The sequence below is a fragment of the Syngnathus floridae genome, chromosome 19 (assembly GCF_059516105.1).
Source record: "Syngnathus floridae isolate MCC-2025c chromosome 19, RoL_Sflo_1.0, whole genome shotgun sequence".
Classification (NCBI taxonomy): Eukaryota; Metazoa; Chordata; class Actinopteri; order Syngnathiformes; family Syngnathidae; genus Syngnathus; species Syngnathus floridae.
Window position 1 is genome coordinate 4830473 of NC_142431.1, and position 20980 is coordinate 4851452.

Consider the following 20980-nt stretch of genomic DNA (forward strand, 5'->3'; position numbering starts at 1 on the left):
TAGTATGTACAGTCTTTTTGTTGTTGTTGTACTTTTACACAAATACAGGACTTAAATCAGCTGAACCTCTGTTACCTGTCTTTTTTTTTTTTTTTTTTTACAGTGTGTACCTTTGCCACTTCTGGGTGAATAGGGGATGTGACAAGACAAGCTACTGTCCTCTCATGAGAAGATCAGTCATGGGGAAGGTATGTGTGCGTGTGACTGCGTGCGTGCGCGTGCGTGCGTGTTAATGAGCCAGTATGTTTGTGATAAGGTTTAAGCGCTGCAGGGGGAGGGTTGTGCAAGCGGACCCACCAGAACTGAACTTCCTTCCTGTGCTGCTCGAACTAGAGAAGGACATGGTTTTATAAATGGACGGTATAATGTGGAGCTTCCAGTATCCTCGGCAAGTTTGCATCGTCGAACACAGCCAGCCATCTTTCTTTTGACCAATAATCTCTTCAAGCATCGACACCATGATTGCTTTCCTCATACGTGCGCTCCTACTTTGCGGGCTGCAGAAAACGGTGCTGTCTTTGCGCGGATATTGCACAAATGATTATTGTTACGCTCTTTTTGTGGGACTAAAAGACTTTGAGGGAGCCCAGAAAAGTTGCCGAGATTCCGGTGGAGATTTGTTGTTAAACTTCGACGCGGAAGAGCAAGGACAATTACTAGAAGGCATGAGCGGCAGTTTTTGGTTCGATCGTTCTGGGATGGTCACAGGCGCCCATAACTGCACTTCTTGCTCGGTGTCGATGGGAGGCAACCTGATAATCCATACGACCCCGTGCGGAAACAAACTCACAGGGTACTTTTGCCAATTCCTCGAGAAGCCTTGTGGCGCAATCTCCGTAGCGGGAGACGCTCAGGTGAAATATTTAGCGCCAATGAACTTTGCTGTAAACGCCACTTCACTTTATTTCCCTGGCGGAACGACTGCCGAAGTGGAGAAGATGGGCACCTTACATCTGGACGCCAAGTATTTGTGTTTTCAATCACGTTGGCTGCGAGCCCCGTGGAACTGCGAGGTGATGGGAGGCGGCTGCGAATACGGTTGCAACACCACATCCGGCTCCTGCGTGTGTGGGGAGGGAGCACATCTCCACGCCAACCTCATCACCTGCGGCCATGATCCATGTGATCGTTGCGCGCACCAGTGTGACAACGCCACCCAAGCGTGCATATGCCGTGGAGGCTTCACGCTGGCCCCGGACGGGAAAAGCTGCGTGGACGTGGACGAGTGCCAGCAATTGGATGCTTGCGAGTTAGAGGGTGAGGAGTGCGTGAATTCACATGGTGGATTCGAGTGCAGGTGCATGGATGGTTTCGAGGAAGAGGAGGGCGTGTGCGTGGATGTGAGGATCTGTGACAAATGTGAGCACATGAATTGCGTTAAATCTAACGGCGCATATGCGTGCGTGTGTCGTGAGGGGTTCAAAGTGTCCCCAGATGACCCCACAAAGTGTCAGATGTACTGCGACCAGCCGGACTGCCGAGCTAACTGCATCCCAAATCCTACTTTGGAGAAGAAGGATATGCATCAATGTTTCTGCCCTGAAGGTTATATCCAAGACATCCGCAACGGCACTGCATACTGCACCGACATCGATGAGTGTGAGATTGATTTGCAGTGTGAACACAATTGTGAAAACTTATTTGGGAGTTTTGTGTGTACTTGTAAGGAGGGCTTTGAGTTGTTTGATGAATATATGTGCGTGCACCCGAGCGAGGATGGATGGACCCCAGTGTACCCCACGCAGGCTGAGCCCCGTCCAGCCATCGTGCCGTCTTACGTCAAAACAGGTAGCATACTTGGCATTACTGTGTTCCTGTTGCTTTGCCTGGTTTTGCTCTACTTGCTGGTTAGGAACTTGGCCAAACGTTGCGGTAGTCTTGATCTTTCTTCCCTCAAAGGGTCCGATATGGATATTTTCTACCTGCAGCAAGTCACCACAGAGACATACAAGCGGTTATCTTTTGATAAGGAGTCAAAATATGACTCACAAAGACTTTAACCACAATACTGTTAACCCTTAAGAACAGGCATGTGCGTGGATAAATGGCGAGGTTTTAATCAGGGTTCATTAAATGTTGAAAAGAATTTTGCAATTTTTGAATTTTAGTTTTCCTTGTCACCTAAAAAGTTTGAATTTTTGTTGTGGTATGAAATTTTGAATTTCTTGGTGATGAAAAAACTGCAATTGTTACACCAAAACGGATAAAAACTCAACATTCGTTATGTTTGCAAACATTCATATCTCAACGTCTCAGCTTTATTCATCAATATTTTTTTAAAAAAGCAATAATAATTCTTTGTCATCATTTAACCCTTTAAGAGTTTTGATATGATGAAGCCCTCGCTGTTTGAACGGTGTTGTGTCGACTTTTCATACACACTGAAGCTTCCATTTACTTCCTTAGTACCGATAAAATTATTGACTATGTTGGTTGCATTAACATAAGTTATGCCCCAAGTTAAATACAAATGCTACTGTTTTTGTTTTTTTTGTTTTTAAATTATGTGGCCAATTTTAGCAATGGGTGCCATTTTTTTGCTTCCTTTTTTTTATTTTTTTTTCTCTGCACGTGTCTGCAATTAAGATGTTACCAAAGCTACATATGCTGGAACTTAGATTAGCAGCCATTGATGCGTATAAAACCAAAACACTGTTTTTTGTTCTTTTAAAAGTTAATATTCTTGATTGTGAATGGTGTTGGGTAGGTTCATTTTTATTTGAATGATTACATTTCTCAGTGATAAAGTCTCCTAATTGTCAAATTGAAAAAAAGTCCTGTTTTGTATAAAGGAATAGAAATCGACACATTAATTGATTAAATAATGCAGCCCTAATTCTTAGTACTTATATAATATATTTAATAATGAGGTACTTCATTCAGTTCTCTACCAAAGCTTCCGAATTGGCACAAAACTGCTGTCGTCCAACTCAAACTTTGGTGAAATGTGCTTTTCATTGAACAATATTTGGTCTGCATTAAGAAATCACACAAATCCCAGATTTAAGCTATGTATCACAATTCTAAGAAATTCATTGTTGATTTTATTCAAACAAACAAATGACACTACTTCCACTTTATCAAGAAAAAAAAGTGCCATTACAATCAGCCTAATTCAAAATATTTGTTGTATGCATGAATTAAGTGGGTTTTTTTTTTTTTTTGTCCTTGTATGATGAAGTGTGGTTTTGAAGCTGAACACTGGCTGATGCTTTAACCTGAACCTGTTTTCTATCATGACTTCTCTCAACAACAATATCATAACACTGTCTTTAAAAACACAAAGCTAAACATTTACTGTAAGTACACCTGTGGTCAACATTTGATTTCTGCAAACTCAAGTGGATGTGTTGACGTTTGTGTAAAATAATTTGCAACACTGAAAACTGCAATTGCAATAATAAACTAAGTGTTAACTTAATTGATACCTCTCTGAAAATGTAAATATGTGTTTGCGGTTAGCTTGGGTGTCATTTGATTATCAAAGTGTAATTACTGTAGAAGCTGAGTGCATAATTATATTATAACTTGATAGATATTCCATGACAATATTTTAGATGAAAATATGCATGTATTCAGAACATTACTGTCAAAAAGACCTTGAATGTAAAACTGCTGCTATATGAGCTACATAACATAATTGCTAACGTGAAAGAATAAGAATAATGCCACCTCATCATTATGTGCCCAAAGTCATTATAATTCAACTGTATAACACATGTGCCTTTTCTTGTGTGCCTTTTTTCGACATTAAATGTTGAATTTATGTACCATTACTGACTGACTGTTAAGGAACATCTCATTTGATTGAAATGCATTTGAGTTTCCATAGAAGATGTTACATGGATGTCAACATATTGATATGTTTATTGTGGTTGTACTTTGTACTAATACAGAACTGCTTATTACATAGTTATAACATCCTGACAGTATTTTTTTCTCTACCATTGTGATGCAATACAGTTCTATCCACTTCACTGTACAACAATAGTAATGCAATTAAATTGATAATTCTATGACAGTGGCCAGACTGTGGATTATTGTTTTTGGGGGAAAAAAAAGGGAAAAAAAACAGTCCTGGCGTCATAAAAGATTTCAAGTATTTCAAATATGTTTACCTTCACCTCGCCCCCCTGGAGTCTAAAATACTTTCGCAGCCTTCTGTTTTAGTTTGAGTTTTAGAAGTGAGTACAATTAGCATACGAATATGTTGGGCCATATAATCTGAATATCGAGGATGTAAAATGAAAGTTCAAACGATTTTCCATACACTGCAGACTGTGCGAGTCCGCTCACTAGGAGGGGCAACGGGGACAAAGGGGAGGGGGTTAGCGTAAGTGATGGCGTGCGTAAAGCCCCGGTGCGTAATTTGCGGCCGTGGTCTTCTTTGAGGGCGTTTGAGAGGAGAAGGTTTCCTTAGAGAGCCACTGAGCGCCGTAGAAGGCTGCTTAAGAGCCACTTCCTTCCTCTGCTCGGTCGCCAACATGGAAAGGGGAGATTATAAATGCGAGACAAACATTTTTTCCAACAAACAAGCGTCTTGGCTGCAGGGACGCATGACCACTTGAACGCACGCTTGTGTTCAAATATGAAGGATGCCACGGGATTGTTCGTTGCTGTGCTGGCTGTGCTGGTGGGGAGGCTCGATGGGCTGGACCCGGACGGTGGGCTCTGTGTTGAGAGCCGTTGTTTCGCCGTGTTCCACAACTCTTGTGACTTTCCAAGCGCACAGAATCATTGCAAAGAAAGAAACGGGCTTTTAATGACTGTTACTCCGTCTGCATCACGTGATGTACTGCCTAAACTATTGATGAACTTTTCGGGTCGATTCTGGATCGGTTTGCATCGTGTAACCGCTTGCCCGAATGCAACATCTCGTCTTGAAGGATATGAGTGGATGACAAAAGACACTGGAAGTGATTTTGAAAACTGGGCTCCTTCTTTCGACAGCGACTGCACATCTCCACGCTGCGTCACAGTTTCCGATGTGGACGAGCTCCAGTGGGTTCAGGAGCCGTGTGACTCACGAGTCACCGGCTTCCTGTGCGAGTACCACTTCGAATCCTCGTGCTCGACTAAAGATATGGTTTTCCAGGGGGAAACCCCGGTGTACAGCACCCCTTTGGGTTTCGGGGGAGATGATCTGCTCTCCGTGCCGCCCGGAAGCACCGTCACGCTGGAACCGACCAAGCGCAAGTTCGTGTGCTACGAAACTTGGCTTCAGGCTCCGTGGAGCTGCGAGATCCTCGAAGGAGGTTGCGAGCACAAATGCGCCGTGGATGATGCTTATGAACCTTCTTGCTCATGCCCGCCCGGTTTCTCCATCAACCCCCTGAATGAAATCTCATGCGACGAGGACGCGGGGGACGCGTGCGCGCGTTTAGGGTGCGAGTACGCCTGTTTGAATGGAAACGACGGTGCGCCTTCCTGTGCGTGTGACCACGGCTTCAAACTGGCAGCCGATGGAAGGTCTTGCATGGACATTAACGAGTGCTCCGATGAACGCCAATGTCCTGGGGAGAACTTCCGATGCGTCAACACCGTGGGCGGCTTCAAATGCGAATGTGAGGTCGGATTCAAGATGACGATGGGATTGTGCGTGGATCAGAATGAATGCGCGTCTGCACCCTGCGAGCATATGTGTGACAACAACCCCGGGAGTTATAAATGTTCCTGCTACGATGGATATAAAGTGGACCCGCTGGACACGAGCAAGTGTGAGCTGCACTGTGGCAAGGAGGAGTGCATCGCGGAGTGCGACCCAAATGACAAGTACCAGTGTTACTGTCCAGATGGTTACATAGCGGAGGAGAGGGTGGACCACACCGTATGCATTGACATGGACGAATGCGGGGATAGTTACTGCGATCATGGCTGTAAAAACACTTATGGAAGCTATGTTTGCTCTTGTCGTAAAGGGTTCATTTTAGTAAATGAGGTGTTTTGTGAAAGAAATGAGGATGAAGATGAAGAAGGGGAAGGCTCGGGGGAGTTTACAACAACTATGAATCCTACAGTGACGCCACACGAGGTCGCTCCAACACAGCAGCCCTCGGCGGTGACAGTAGGCGGGCTGGTGGCTATAATAGTGTGCTGTGTCCTTTTTGTTGTGTTGGTGGTCTTTTTGTGTCAGCATATATTAAGTAAAAGAGGGAAAATGGAAAGCGAGGCTGCATATAAAGACCCTGATGGAGGGGAGGCCCACAGTTTACACGGGATGGGGAGTGACGCGTAATAAATAAGAAGGTACATGACATGTGAATGTAGAGCTGAAGATCTCCCCCGCCTTCCCTTTGCCCTTAAAGTCAATTCACATTGGAATTCATTTTCATTTGGGCTACAAGCACTGATGGGCGCAAAATATCACAGCAGACAAAACAGAATAAAGGGCAACAGTAACCCCACAAGACTTACATAAAAGCATTTTTCAACATGGAGTTTGGCTTCTGCAACAAACGCCAAAATGTAAACGTGAATTGATTTTGTACTGAAACGCTAATAAATTGCACACCCTCGATCAAGTTTGTTGTCCGTCTCGAAACTGTCTGATTCTGTCCCCTACTGGCAAAATGAGTGTACTATAACCGAGAGACAAATAACGAGTTAAAAAAATCAAATTGAACGCAATAAATAAATAAATAAATAAATAAATAAATAAATAAATAAATAAATAAATAAATAAACAAATAAATAAATAAATAAATAAATAAATAAATAAATAAATAAATAAATAAATAAATCGTTACTGCGAATCAAACAACTATAATCTCTTCAGAATTAATATATTTTGTGAAACCTGAGCCTGTTAAATCGTATCCAAAGTTGACATACTCTCAAGAAACTGGCTATTATGCTGTACGGTAAATTACAAAATGTGGCTGAGGTTAATTTTTTACCCTTGAAAAAGTCCTTAAATTAACTTGTACAAAGGTTGCACATGATTAAGTGTGATAATGTGATTTCTGGATACTTTTTTTCCCTTTTCTCCCCCAACCAAAATAACGTGAGTTTAAATTATGTACAACTGATATGTAATTGGAAAACTTGTATTTTAAGATACAAAATATCAGATAAAAATTCACATATTCTTATGTAAATAGTCAAACATTTTGAGAGAAAAAAAATAATCTTTTCAAGCATGAAGATGATGTTAGAGACTACTCACAAAAAGCTCCATGTTTAGTTGCACATCCGTCCATGTCTTTTTTGGTCATTATTACTTCTCAGGCTTCCTCAAAAAATGTAGCTTCCACACCTTCAGGAAGAAAGAAAAAAAATGTTGCTGGAATGCGCTGGTCGATGTACTCTGCCGTGAGCAGGTAATTGATATGCTCCACACTGGGCACAAAAATAATCAACTTTGAACATGCTATCTGAAATGAAATGTGCCTTCTTTCTCTGACCAGCAGAGGGCGGAATCTCACTTGCAGTCATGCCGTTGCGCTGCAGTCGCTCCTGTCTGCATGACAAGTAATATGTGAGTAGGCACACCGATGTCATTTTACTCCCAATCGTGATTGCGGTTACATTTTACCGTGCACTTCTGCAGGAACTCCTCATTAAGGCCAGCAAGGAGGCCGTGGACCCAAGACGCACCCAAAAGCCAAACTGTGGCAGCCTTTACACTTTCTCGACCTGGATTTACCACCTCTGCCTGGAATGATAAATAACAGACATTTTGAATTGACTTACATTTTTAACTGTAGACTGGAACCTGCTTGAACAAAATAACCCATAACATTTGACTGCAGTGGGTCAAATTGACCCAACTTAGCGGATCGGTCCCACTTCCAACAGAGCCGTGTTAAGGATAATAAATGGTTGTGAAAGTTGCTCAGTGATGGTGTGTATGTGGTTGTGATTGTTTGTCTCTGTACTATGTTGGGGTCCACGAGTGTCTTTTGTTAAATTGCAAAATGCTCTTCTGACAGAGTGACGCAATGACAAAAGGCCTTCCGTTTTTTCCACACAATTTTACTACACTAGTGATGGTGACACATTTTCCATTCACATATTTAGTGAAACACTCTTCTACACACTACAGAAATCCCTTTAGTCCTACTGAAATGTGATTTCAATGGTGGAATTCATCTTTCACTTGTGACATTTTCATTTCCGAGAGATTTCATGCATGTACTACACAAAAACACTTATATTCCACTTATTTTAAGTATTTATGTGTATGCAAGCATCGTAAAATCTTTTTCATTACATGTATAAGGATGATAATACTATAGAAGTATTAGTACAGTAGTAGTTGTTACAATTTTAATTGTCACAAATAATCATTTAACTCTATTTTAGGAGGACATATATGTATAATAGCTCAAATTAAATTAAAGGCACAACTATGTTGACAAATAGCAATTAGATTTGCTTGTTTTATGAGGTCAAACTCAATGTTGCAATAAAGCATGCTGGTAGAGCGGCTGGAACAGGAGTAATAACAGGGAGGACTTTTGTCCGTTATCAGAGAAACTCATCAGCTGATTAAGTTTTATTTGCGGAAATTATATTTGCAAAAATAATGTCAGTAAACGCCTTTTATGAGTGGAGCATGCTGCACCAGTGAACTATTAACCAATGTAAGGCAAACAGTCTTACGCAACTTCCTTCTCGGTTATGTACCCCGCTCATTGTGCTTTGGTTGACAGTAACTGCTTTGGCTCACTTTTAATGTGTGCCCCACCAGGATAATGAACTGCGGGAAGTACAATTTGTGGACCCTGGTTCTTCAACTGGTCTTCGTCTGTGTGATTGTTCAGGTAGGTTTGCACACTTTGTCCAATGCCAATTGCATTTATTTTTAAATTTGTTTACTATAGTTGTTGTATTTTGAAGCATTTTTTATGAATGCATGTTAACTTGGTCCTGGGTGGACAACATTTTCTCTGATTTGATTTTTGTTGAAGACTAAATATGTCTATGATAAAGAGACCCAAGAGTATTATTTCTACATTTTGAGACAAAAGAAGAGTGTGCCCAGAGAAGTTACAGCAAACAACAACAGAGGTTAATGTTACCAAATCATTTAGGCATTTGGCTGCCTACTTGTACCTTTTTTTATATAGTCATTCCTTTCTTTTCTGGAAACCTGATTTTATCTGTGCAAGAAACATGTTGCTTGTCACTTAGGAAGGTTAGGAACTTATAAAGCAACCTTACTAAAGGTGGATAGTCGAATTAACTACTTGTTGTTTTGGTAATGTAGGTAGTGTCAGACTGTCTTAACTTGCTATTTTTTTGCAAAACTACATGTATTTTATTTATATATTATATATATTATTTATTATTATTTATTGATTATATATAATTATATATTTACATATTTATTTTATATTATTTATCATTATCTATTGATTTTATATACCGTAATTTTCGGACTATAAGCCGCACCTGCTAAAACCCGTGATTCCGGGTTCAAAATTTACGAAAAAGCCGCGGCTTATAGTCCCAAATTTACGTATATATATTTTTTTTTATATACATCAATTTTCTTCCATTGATTTGGGGTCGGGTCGTGAGAGCAATAACTTAAACAGTTAATCACAACTCTGTCAATTTCTGATTCCCCGTTTTGTTTTTTTCTACAGGTTGCCAAGTGTTACCCATCTTGTAAAATATACGGCCCTGTAGCCGCTTGTCACAGACAGAATCACCAATGGGTGCCTGATCTGCCTTCAAACATCACCCACCTCTACTTGGAGATGAACAGAATCAGTGAGATCAATAGCACGTCACTCCAAAATCTGGAGCAACTGCTAGAAGTGGATCTTGGGAAGCAGAATGCGACGCTCGTACTAAGGAATAACGCATTCCTCAGACAGACACAGTTGGTTCGCTTAGTTCTGGGTGATAATGTTGGCCTTCAATTGGAGCCACGAGCATTTGCGGGGATGATCAGTTTGAGATACCTCTTATTGGACCACTGCGATTTGACAGACTCCATATTGGCGCAAAACTACTTTGAGCCGCTCTTGTCCTTACAAGTACTTAATCTTTTCGGGAACTTACTCCGAAAAGTCACTCCTGGACTTTTCTTTCAAAATCTCTCTAATTTGGTAGAGATTAACCTCATGTTGAATAAGATTGAACAACTCTGTGAAGAAGATCTCATTGGTTTCAGAGGGAAGTACTTCACACATTTCAATTTAGACTCTAATCACTTATACAAAATGGCCGCTATGGATTTCGACTGGGGAAGATGCGGAAACCCGTTTCGAGGAATGGCTTTCAATATTCTTGATTTATCAACCACCGGGTTTAACGTGACCGCAACCCAACAATTTTTTAAAGCGATTCAGGGTACTCCCATCGCTCATCTCATATTCTCCGGCCAATTAGGGAAAGGTTTTTCACACGATAATATCCCAGATCCAGACAGGTACACATTTGAAGGTCTTGCAAACAGCGCAATAAATACTTTTGATTTATCTAAAAACCGAATATTTGCCTTACAGAGAGCCGTCTTCAGTTCTCTTACCGATGCGATAATAATTGATGTGTCGGAAAACAGAATCAATCAAATTACCAACCAAGCTTTCAGTGGTGTTGAGGGAAATTTAAGATTGCTCAACTTGTCGTTCAATCTCCTAGGAGAAGTAGTTTCACACACGTTTAGCAGTCTGAGAGAGCTTAGGGTTTTGGATTTGTCTTTTAATCACATTGGAACGCTGGGATATCACGCTTTTGAAGGTCTTCCCAAATTACGAGCATTATATATGACAGGAAACTCCCTGCGGACTTTAGGTTCCCCTGCATCATTGCCAAATCTCGAATATCTTCTTCTGGGTGACAATCGGTTGGTTAATATATACACGATAGATGAACTAAGCATTAATCCGATTCACGTGGACGTGACCAATAATCGATTAACAAACCTTGAGGACGTTTATCTCATTTTAAGTCATTTTAAAAATCTGCAGAATTTCTTCTTTGGTGGTAATTTCATTAAGTGGTGCGTGCTTGGTCAGAACATTTCGATTCCTTTTAATCATAGCTTACAAGTGCTAGATCTTCATGATAGCTCTCTGCAGTTGGTTTGGGCTGACGGGAGATGCCTTGATGTTTTTGATCATCTTGAAAATCTGCTCGGTCTAAATTTAAGCTTCAACTCCCTCAAGAGTCTCCCAAAGGGCATTTTTCATGGTCTCAACTCAATCATTGAGCTTGACCTGTCTTCTAACGCCTTGACCTATCTGCAGCCAGATGTTTTACCCAACAGCCTTACAAACCTCGATCTGTCCAACAACTTCTTGGCCTACCCAGATCCAATGACTTTTGATTCCCTCCTCTTCCTCAGCCTTTCGGGAAATCGGTTTTACTGCGACTGTCAACTCGAAACCTTCCTGAAGTGGATGAATGACACCAACGTAACCTTCCTCAGTCTGGAGAAATACCGATGCGAGTTTCCGGCTGTTAACTATGACCTTCCACTGCTCAACTACTCCCGGATGGTGGAACCATGTGAGGTCGATGACGATCTAGCGGTCCAAAAACTTAAATTTGCACTATTCGTCTTCTCTACTCTTCTCATTCTCACCACCATACTTTGTGGGATTGCTTACGCACGTCTTCGTGGATATATTTATATCACTTACAAAAAAATTGTCAGTCGAGTTCTCGAGGGGCCCAAAGCTCCGCCTCCTCTGCAGGACGCTCAGTATGATGTCTATCTTTGCTTCAGCAACACAGACTTCATGTGGGTAGAAGCTGCTTTACTGAAAAAACTGGACAGTAAATTCTCTGAAGAGAATATCCTCCACTGTTGTTTCGAGGCCAGAGACTTCCTGCCTGGTGAAGATCACCTCTCCAACATTAGAGATGCCATCTGGGGCAGTAGAAAGACTTTGTGTATCGTCTCCAAAGAGTTCCTTAAAGGTAAGGACAACGTGTATTTTCTTGATCACAGGAAAGATACATTGAGTAATTGTTACATTTTCTATATTACTCAATTCAACCCGACTGAGATTTTTTTTTAATCCAGCCATTGGAGCCTATTCCAGCCCCTCCTAGTTATGGATCTTTGGAATCATCATCATTTTTGTTCCCGAGGGGGCACATGTACCAGTGACCGAATGTGATCCTGATTTCAGTCAATCAGAATAATCCAGATTATCAGATGCATCTGAAAATATTAACCTGGTAGATTAGCATGTGTAATGACATGTTTTTCTTTCATTTCTAAACATTTCCATATCTAATTTTACTATCCCCCCCCTCCCTTTAGATGGCTGGTGCTTGGAGGCGTTTACCTTGGCTCAGGGCCGCATGCTGACTGAGCTAAAAAATGTTCTGATTATGCTGGTGGTCGGGAAGGTCAGTGCTTCTCCATGAATATTCTCCGATATATATATATAGATGCCATATTCTGATGTAATCCAACAAAAGGTGGCTCACTACCAGCTGTTGAAGTGCAATGCAGTCCGAGCGTTCGTCCAGAGGAGAGAGTACCTGATCTGGCCAGACGACCCTCAGGACCTAGAGTGGTTTTATGAGCGCCTGGTTTCCAACATCCTCAAAGAGACTGAGGTGAAGAAATTTGACGGGGAAGCGCCAAAGCCTGACATTCCACCTGGAAACGACATTCAGCTTGAGATCATTGAAGCACGGCTGTGACCTGTCAACAAGAACATCGGAATGAAAAAGCACTCCTGCTGTAGGGATGTGGTGACAGCCTTTGTTATCCCCAATAGTAAGAAAACAGGTGTTACAAAGAAGCAGGAATCAATCATTGATTTTATAGCAATTCCATTTTGACCGTATTGTTATATAGTAAGGAGAAACAACTTTCAATTTTCACCACTAAATGAGAGCGGTGCATCCCCCCCCCCCCAGGGACATTTTGGTTTGAGAGCGTACAGCTCGGGTCACCAGGCTTCTTTTAACGACCAAGTTACTGAAAACAGGAAGCTACTGGGAAGAGGAACACTTCCATCCTGTTTCCACTTTAGGAAAGAAAAAAAACACAGCGCTAGCTTTAGCTGATTGTTGAAGACAAATGCTGAAGTTATTGAAAAAGGATCTAACTTGAAATTCACAAATTGTATTTTTTTTTTTGCATTTGTTTTTAAAGGAGACTTACTTTCCTACCAATCAAATTCATTCAGCAACACCCAGAGATATTCCGTTTTCATAATTTCTTTCATTTTGAAATATATTTGTAATAACCATCACCTAGGCAAAAAGATTTTGGTTAAAAAAAGACATCTGGTCTCGACTGATTAAACATAAGAGCACTATTTTATCTCCATAAATCTGGTTCCTTCCACTGTCTCCGGCGAGATCTAATTTGAAAAGGTGAAGCAAATGTTTACCGTGTTAAACTCTGAATCACTGTGACCTCTTCACGGTTATTTAAAGCTTGCTGGAATATACAACATGAGTTCTACTGCCCCCTTGAAAAATTAAATAAGCCACGCCCCTTTCCAGGCCATAGCTAATATTTGACCTCTGTTTAAATCAATATCATCACAGAGGTGCTTGTTGTCTTATGGTGAGTTTTGCGCAAGAGAAGAAGAAAAGTAGTCACGGATGAAATGGAGGCAAATGACGTGGTCGAAATAAGTATACATGTGATCCTCCAACGTGGGAGGTCAAAACCTAGAATGTGTCTAATTGTACATATGCGAGGAAAAAAACAAATTTCCATAGCGAGTGGTTATTGGGTGACTCCTCTGAGATTTACTTATGAATTTTACATTGAAGCTTTAAGAGCAAAAAGTGTCAAGAAGTTAAAATAAACTGCTAAATTTGCCATTTCAAAGTAGGCTTTGAAAACACACCGCTGCTTGAAGTACCACATCACAAGAAAGGCAATAAATACACGGAGGGAGCTCTGATGTATCTCCCAAGTATTAAAAAAAATAAAATGATCATAGCCAACTCAGCTACCTCAGACTTGTAGATAAATTTACAATCCATGAGTTTTCTTTTTTTTGTTGTACACACACGATATTCAGGTTTCACATAAAAAACATTTTATGGCCCAAGTAAATCATCAAACCTTATTCAAATAGAGAATCCATTTCACTTCCTAAAGAGGAAATTAAAAGGAGAAATGTAAACACCAAAAAGTTAGCTTGACTTTTAAATCTAATATTGATGTGAAACCCAAATGTCTTCAGAATACAACAATTGCCGTTCCAATTTTTTTGAAGGGGACTCAAGCTCCCTACATATTTCTCATGTAGTAAATGACAACGAAAACTTATTTGCGCTATTAAAATCACTTTATGACCCATCATAACAATGTTGGGCTATCTGTGAAGAAATCTGATCTTGTGTAAATCAAAATAAAAGTAAACTGAAGCCTGACTTTGAATCCTGCCAATTACTTGAGGTCAGACACACAGCAGGAAAGGCGCTGCTATTTCTGAGTCAATTATGAATATTTGCTTATAAAATACTCATATTTTGTGGCATCTGTTGATAAACAGGACAAATACGATTAAGTGGGACATTTTAATCGTACAGAACAAAATCCATTGGAGACTTTCAATGCACACAAAACAAGCTGACAAGCAATATTATATTAAATAGTGTGAAATGTGAAACCTATGTCGCATTTAATAGCAAATATGTGCGGTTTTTTTTTCTGACTGTGCAAATGTCTGCAATATATTAACACATTGTTTAAAAAAAAAATCAAGTGTTAAGATTGTTTGAAAAAAAAAATTGGCTGTAGGAAGAAAACTTTTTCCCATGTGGGCAAATAAAGAAATATTTAACGAGTCAATGCTATTGTATAAAAATTTGATGTTGTATATTTTTATCCTAACATAAGCTTTCAGAAGAGCGACTGCTGCTTATTATAATAGGAGGCACACTTGTTTCACTTTTTGGCACATTGAACTCTGAAGCCGAGTTGCACTTGACCTTCAACGCCCTGTTAAAACAGTAAACTTTCTTTGGCGAGCCAGAAGACGCCCGCTCTCGTTTGGAGTTCTGCTTGCACTTTTTCACACTTGCTTTTTCCTCCTGCTGACTCGGGATCTTACACCAAACATCCTCTTGTGTTGTGGTTTCTGTGGCTTCTCGCGTTTTCAGATGTCTCTCTGTGTGAGTTGAGCTGATAATTGGGTTTGGCACTTCTGGCCGATGATTGGGCTCTTGTGCGTGACACTCAGAGCCGGTAAAAGAGCTAGGTTTTTGGATGGTGTGCTGGGATCTATGTTCAGAAGGAGCCTCTGGGCTCGGAACGCAATACTTAAGATGGCAGCAGGGTGCGGGTGCTTGTCTGGGGTATACCAGCCTTCCTGGACCGCAGCGGTGCAAGTGGGGAGGCGGACAGGGGACGTAGTGCTTGCAGCAATCCACGTGTGTGCAGACTTGGTCCAGTTGGCTCGGACAGGGGGATAGGAGGGGATGTGAGTCTTGGAGAGGCTGGGGACAGGAGTGGGGGGTCCACTGTGGAGGTGGCTCCCCACATGAGCAGTCTGTGTTTTGAGAGTACTGGCACTGAGACTGACTGTTGTGAGTGGCTACAAGCCCGTTTTCAGGATTACATCTGCCAGCCTCCATTTTATTGTTATACTGGGTGTGGGAATACTGGGAAGTATGGTGGACGCCATTATGACGTTGAGTACAAACATCCCGATCCTCTTGAGGTTTGTCTTCAGCTTTATGACTTGAAGCGAGCGGTTCTAATTCGTAATGTTCCGTCTCGCCATCTCCGCTGTCTAGCTGGTATTTCGCCAAACCGGATGGAGAGCCTTCGGTGAGGTCCTCAGAGAAAGCCTGACACTGCAGCTTTTTGGGCAGTGGGATCTGGCCACAGGTGCCCTGAGGTCCCAAACAGCGGCACATGCACTGAAAAAAGAAGGTGGCGAAGGCCCAGCTAATGCACATGATTAGCATCATGAATGTGCCCAGCTGGGTGTAGGCTAACACGGTCGAGGGCATCATCATGGCCCCTGCGACGAAGGTGGTCAAGGCAGCCATAGCAATAGCGGAACCCATGCGGCTGAGGGAGAAAATCACCTTGCCTTCGCGGTCCGGTTCCGGAGCCAACCTGTAGGCTACACCGTAATGGACGGCGAAGTCCACCGACAGTCCAACAGCCACTGAAATGGTGACCGACTCCAAGACGTTTAGCTCCCAACCGAGAAGCACCAGAGAGCCCACCGTGACAAAAATAGTCCCGGCAATGGATAGGATGGCGTATAAGCTGATGATGATGTTCCATGTGGTGAGTAGCATGACGCTGAAGGCTACAGCTACAGACAGCGCCATGGCAACTAGAGTGCCATCGGACAGACTGTCCTGAAGATCGAAGAATTCCAGGTTGCTGACAAACCAGCCATGGTTGAGGCCTGCTGGGGCGTGGCGCAGCTCTTCCGTTATCCAGGCGTCCACCTGGATAACCAAAAGATAACTATTACATTTGGTGTCATGGGAAAATTCCACAAATGACTACAGCAAGTAATACCGTATTTTCCGCACTATAAGGCGCACCGGATTATAAGGCGCACCTTCAATGAATGGCCCATTTTAAAACTTTGTCCATATATAAGGCACACCGGATTATAAGGCGCACCTTCAATGAATGGCCCATTTTAAAACTTTGTCCATATATAAGATATATACATTTGGCCCGCAGGCCAGACTTTGGACATGCCTGCTGTAGTGGCTCAATGTTGGTCCATATATAAGGCGCACTGTCGGCTTTTGAGGTTTTTAGGTGCGCCTTATAGTGCAGAAAATACGGTAATTTAAATTCCCTTGAATTATGTCTTTGGGCATTTAACATTGTTTTACAATGACAATTGTGTCAAAAAGAGCAGAGGCCATCATTTGAGGAAATATAACAGTAATAAAATAAAAATATTCACTGACCTCACAGTAGAACTGATGCATCTTCTCATAGGCTAGCGTGAAGAGGAAGGTACTCTTGAACTCCAAAACAATGGCCTTGATGGTGTCGTTGATGTCAAATCGAGGTCCAGGGGTCTTGCTGTCCAGGTGGTAGTTGGTACTGCGATCAAGCTCCATAATGGCCCGCTTGATGCACAGCTCAAACACTTCCTGCTTGTAGGGGAAAGTGGATTGACTGCAACAGGGGTAGACGGATGCCTCTTCGCAGTCTTGGTTCTCCATCCACTGTTAAAAAAAAAAAATACAAAACATTTTTGTCCAGTCCAGTTGTATTTAATTTTTATTTTTTTTTAATTACAATTTTGATTGAACTTGCAATGTTGATGTTCACATTGTGTGTATTGTTACATTGAAGTGCTCACATTAATACCGTAATTTTCGGACTATAAGCCGCACTGGACTATAAACCGCACCAGATAAAACTCGTGATTCCGGGTTCAAAATTTGCGAAAAAAGTCGTGGCTTACAGTCCGAAATTTACGGTATTAAATGTTTTTTTTTTTAGGAATGAAACCTCTCATTTTATATCTTAAATTGTCATGCCTGTAAATAATAAAGTGTAAGTAGTTATTTTACTGAATTTAAAAATTCTCTTAATAGAATAGAATGAACAATTAGTCAGTGGTATTACACATGTACCTAATAAACTGGCGCAAGGAGAACTGACCTGCTTGAACGTCTCAATAAAGCAGCTGGTGAAGTCCTGCTCGTCTGACTGAAAGACAAAACTCTGGTTTCGAAGCTTCTGGCAGAAATTGAGGATCCAAAGCTGCGACGCTGGACTGGCGATGTTAAAGCTGCTGTCCAGCATCAACTTTCCCTTATTTTTGGGATTCAGGGGGTCGCCATTATCCACAGGTGTGACACCCCAGATGATGGTGATAGGCATGTGGAGGTCCTCTCCATGATGCACTCTCTCAAACATGAAAAGTTTCTTGTACTCTGCGTCGTAGCGCTCGAAAGGGTGAGAGGAACGGAACACCTGAAACTCAGCCAGCTCTAGTGAGGGAAGCTTCATCTTTGGGTTGACGCAAACAACATATGCCCCGCCCACTGTAAGTGCAAGAAACCAGAAGAGCCAGAGGTAACGAAGCTTGATGACAATGCAGGGAAGGACTTTCTCAAAGAAGATTCGAGAAGCTTCAGAGACACTAAACAAGCATCTGCTAGCCTTTTGGCAAAAACCTGCCACAATCATTTGGATGCAGTACCCGGTTTGCTGGTGTTGAGGCTTAGAACATGGTAACACGTTTGGTAGGTAGCGTTCATGTAACACCACCACAGCTGGAAGCCACGTCACCATGAGGATATAATTAACCAAGATGGCCGTTCCGGCGTAGATGCCGAAGCAACGGATAGCGGTGATGTTACTGACATAGTTAGCATAAAAAGCAGCAGCGGTGGTAAAGCTGGTGACGAACATAGACAAAGCGGCGTGCTGCAAAGTCACACTGACAGTTTCCGCGAGCTCGGCATTAGGCTTATCAATTTTGGTGTAATTCCATACATCGCAAAGCACAAAAGCGTCGTCCGCTCCGATTCCCACCAGGATGATCAGAGCCGTGAGATTCATGAAGGGAAAAAACTCAAAGTTGAAAACCATGCGGTAAAGGAAATAAGAGACAATGAGGGAGCTAATAATGGCTATTATTGTCATTAGCGTGATGAAAACGGACCGTGTGTACACACACATGACCAGTAGGACTATAACGATAGCTATAGCTGGGTACACCGTGTCCGTAAGTAGGTAGTCCTGAAAAAGGTCGTGTTTAATTCCAAACTCGATCCCGGTGACTGTGGTGATGCCGTCCGAGGAGTTCCAGTTCTCAAAATTATCGAGGTAAATATTCATCATAGACTCTCCTTTCTCTGTTGGCGAGAAGAGCATGCTATACATGAGCACGGGCGGGGGAAATTCCAGGCTCTTCGGACTGAGGAAGTCCTTATCAACCAGGAAGTGCATGATTTGGTAGACGGCGTTATACTTGGTGCACTTCCGAGGCACATTGCCGCACTTCAGCTGATCTTTGCGTTTGAGGGCCATGTCCCAGCAATCGGGTCCCAACGTGCCATTGTGGTAGTACTTGGCGCAAGAGCGCAGAATCTTCAACGTGTGCGATACGTCACGCTCGGTAATCATTTGACAGGATGATCTATTTGTAAGGGCTGCTATGTAGTTCCCAATAGTCCAGCTGGGGCAACATGAAGCATCGTTGGTGCGCTGGCAGAGACTCCAGTAGTCACGATGAGAGCGCACCTATGGACAAAAGCAATCAGTATAGTAACAGAATACATGGCCAACAGGTTTACCATATTTTCCGGACTATAAAGCACACCTAAAAACCTAAAATTTTCTCAAAAGCTGACCGTGCGCCTTATAGTCCAGTGCGCTTTATATATGGACCAAATTCCTAAATTTAAACTGGCTCGAAGCATTGTGTCATGAAATCAATCATAAGTGGCCTGCTGAAGACTATGAATCAAAAAGACGATGGATCATTATTTTGTGATTATAAAGTAATTTGCGTCTGAAGTTGAAATAAAAAAGGTAAAATGGAGAATGATTTAATTTGGATTAAAAATCTGACATGATGCATTAATGGTGCGCCTTATTCTAAATTTTAAAATGGGCCATTCATTGAAGGTGCGCCTAATAATCTGGTGCGCCTTATAGTCCTGAAAATACGGTAATTATTTTCTTCTTGAATAAAATATACAATATGCATGTTCTGCATTCATACCCTTGTGTTGTCCAGATTACACATGGATTTGATGGCTTGGATATTCCACAAGTTCTTCCCCTCAGCAGATGAGAAAACCAGTCTGGAATAGCTGGAGCCTACATGAGGTACAGTATAAGAGAGAATGATATGAGACAAATAATAATTAAGCAAAATAAAACAGCATTTTTTTCCAATAGAGACATTATACAATCAATGTGTTACATTGTAAACCAATTGGATAAATCAAAACCAACCTTACCTGGCACATCACAGAAAAACTCCTTACTGAAGTCCCACTCTGCATGCCGTTTTTCTCGATCAAAGTGGTCTTCGGGCCACTTGGGTTCTTGGTGACTAGAAAACAACCAAAAATAATCGGATGATGACAATATTATTTAATACAATTATTCCCTTCAAGGCTCAAAGGGAGACTTTGGAGAAGGGATTCAATATATAAGAATTTAAAAAATCAGAACGTGAAAATTAAAATGTTGCACAGAAATACCACTTTAAAATAAGTTCTTGAAAATTATTAATTGAAAAAAATATGAAAATTATAATTGAAAAAATATATAAATAATTATTTGTAAAAATAAAAATTGTGACGGAATATATACTATATAGTTCAATGTAACAGAGTAAAAGTGTTTTTCAACAAAAATTAAAAAGTAAAAAAATGCATTGCATTAAAATTAACTTGTGAAATTTTTCCAAGTCGAAGAGTAAATGTAACACACTAAATGAAGTTAGTTCCTACCCACCTCTGGGGGTGGGGGCAAGGGGACAGGGTTGACAGATATGGGATGAAGTGGGGAAGCTTACTGACAGACATAAGCACACAATTATGTCTAAAGACAGAAACATTGAAAGATGGGAAGGGTTTGATCACAAATTCCTTTTTTTGTCTGCGGGGGGATTCACAATGAACCATCTGGCTTCATACAGAGGCTCCTACCCAAAGTGCAAAGCCAAACAAAACCTGATTTCTATTCAGTGCAAGTCTTGAGTTGCTATTAAGTGTGTTTGTGTCCTCTGCGAAAAGTCCTGCATGCAAATAGGTGAGTACACATTCAAACTCTGATGTGACAGACACATTTTGAATCAATCAGTTGCAGACTTAAGATGCTAGTCACATTGAAAATCTGTCCCCGAAATGAAAAAGTTTGACAATGATGTCTTGTGTTTAGTTCAGTTACTTTTTAGCCTGCTCATCAGCATATTTGAAGGGATAGTTGGCCAGTGTCGCTTTGTAGCCAGTGTTCTTCACCATGTTGTTCCATGTGACCAATCGTTGACCGATGGCAGTTCCTCGAGGCTCAAAACCCTTTGAAATAAAATAAAAATAAAGCAATCATTGTTAATTAACAAGAGGTAACAGCTAA

At 41.4% G+C, this 20980-nt stretch overlaps 4 protein-coding genes across 6 annotated transcripts in view; 3 read left to right on the forward strand and 1 right to left on the reverse strand.

The window, feature by feature from the left end:
* The first annotated feature begins 241 nt into the window (after positions 1-241).
* On the forward strand, positions 242-4021 carry LOC148381769 (thrombomodulin-like). Its single transcript, XM_088360992.1, has one exon. It carries the CDS (start codon positions 459-461, stop codon positions 1998-2000), a length of 1542 nt encoding a protein of 513 aa, XP_088217118.1. The 5' UTR covers positions 242-458; the 3' UTR covers positions 2001-4021.
* A 338-nt stretch (positions 4022-4359) lies between these two features.
* LOC148381770 (thrombomodulin-like) lies at positions 4360-6521 on the forward strand. The gene has a single exon (XM_088360989.1). It carries the CDS (start codon positions 4505-4507, stop codon positions 6233-6235), a length of 1731 nt encoding a protein of 576 aa, XP_088217115.1. The 5' UTR covers positions 4360-4504; the 3' UTR covers positions 6236-6521.
* A 2088-nt stretch (positions 6522-8609) lies between these two features.
* tlr5b (toll-like receptor 5b) lies at positions 8610-13240 on the forward strand. 2 transcript variants are annotated; one of them, XM_088360987.1, is made up of 4 exons: positions 8610-8765; positions 9594-11880; positions 12230-12318; positions 12391-13240. In XM_088360987.1, exons 1-4 carry the CDS (start codon positions 8697-8699, stop codon positions 12616-12618), a joined length of 2673 nt encoding a protein of 890 aa, XP_088217113.1. In that variant the 5' UTR covers positions 8610-8696; the 3' UTR covers positions 12619-13240. The 2 variants fall into 2 exon arrangements, with proteins under 2 accessions (XP_088217113.1, XP_088217114.1); XM_088360988.1 differs by lacking the exon at positions 8610-8765 and having other exon boundaries at positions 9600-9720; positions 11303-11880.
* A 1209-nt stretch (positions 13241-14449) lies between these two features.
* The window catches only part of disp1 (dispatched homolog 1 (Drosophila)), a 30561-nt gene continuing 24030 nt past the window's right edge, over positions 14450-20980 (reverse strand). For both annotated transcript variants that reach the window (XM_088360985.1, XM_088360986.1), the window contains 6 exons: positions 20795-20922; positions 19858-19952; positions 19617-19714; positions 17543-19132; positions 16837-17100; positions 14450-16356 (listed from right to left, as the gene is read on the reverse strand). In XM_088360985.1, coding sequence (XP_088217111.1) covers positions 14776-16356; positions 16837-17100; positions 17543-19132; positions 19617-19714; positions 19858-19952; positions 20795-20922 — 3756 coding nt within the window. In that variant the 3' untranslated portion in view covers positions 14450-14775. The remainder of the gene's footprint in view (positions 16357-16836; positions 17101-17542; positions 19133-19616; positions 19715-19857; positions 19953-20794; positions 20923-20980) is intronic.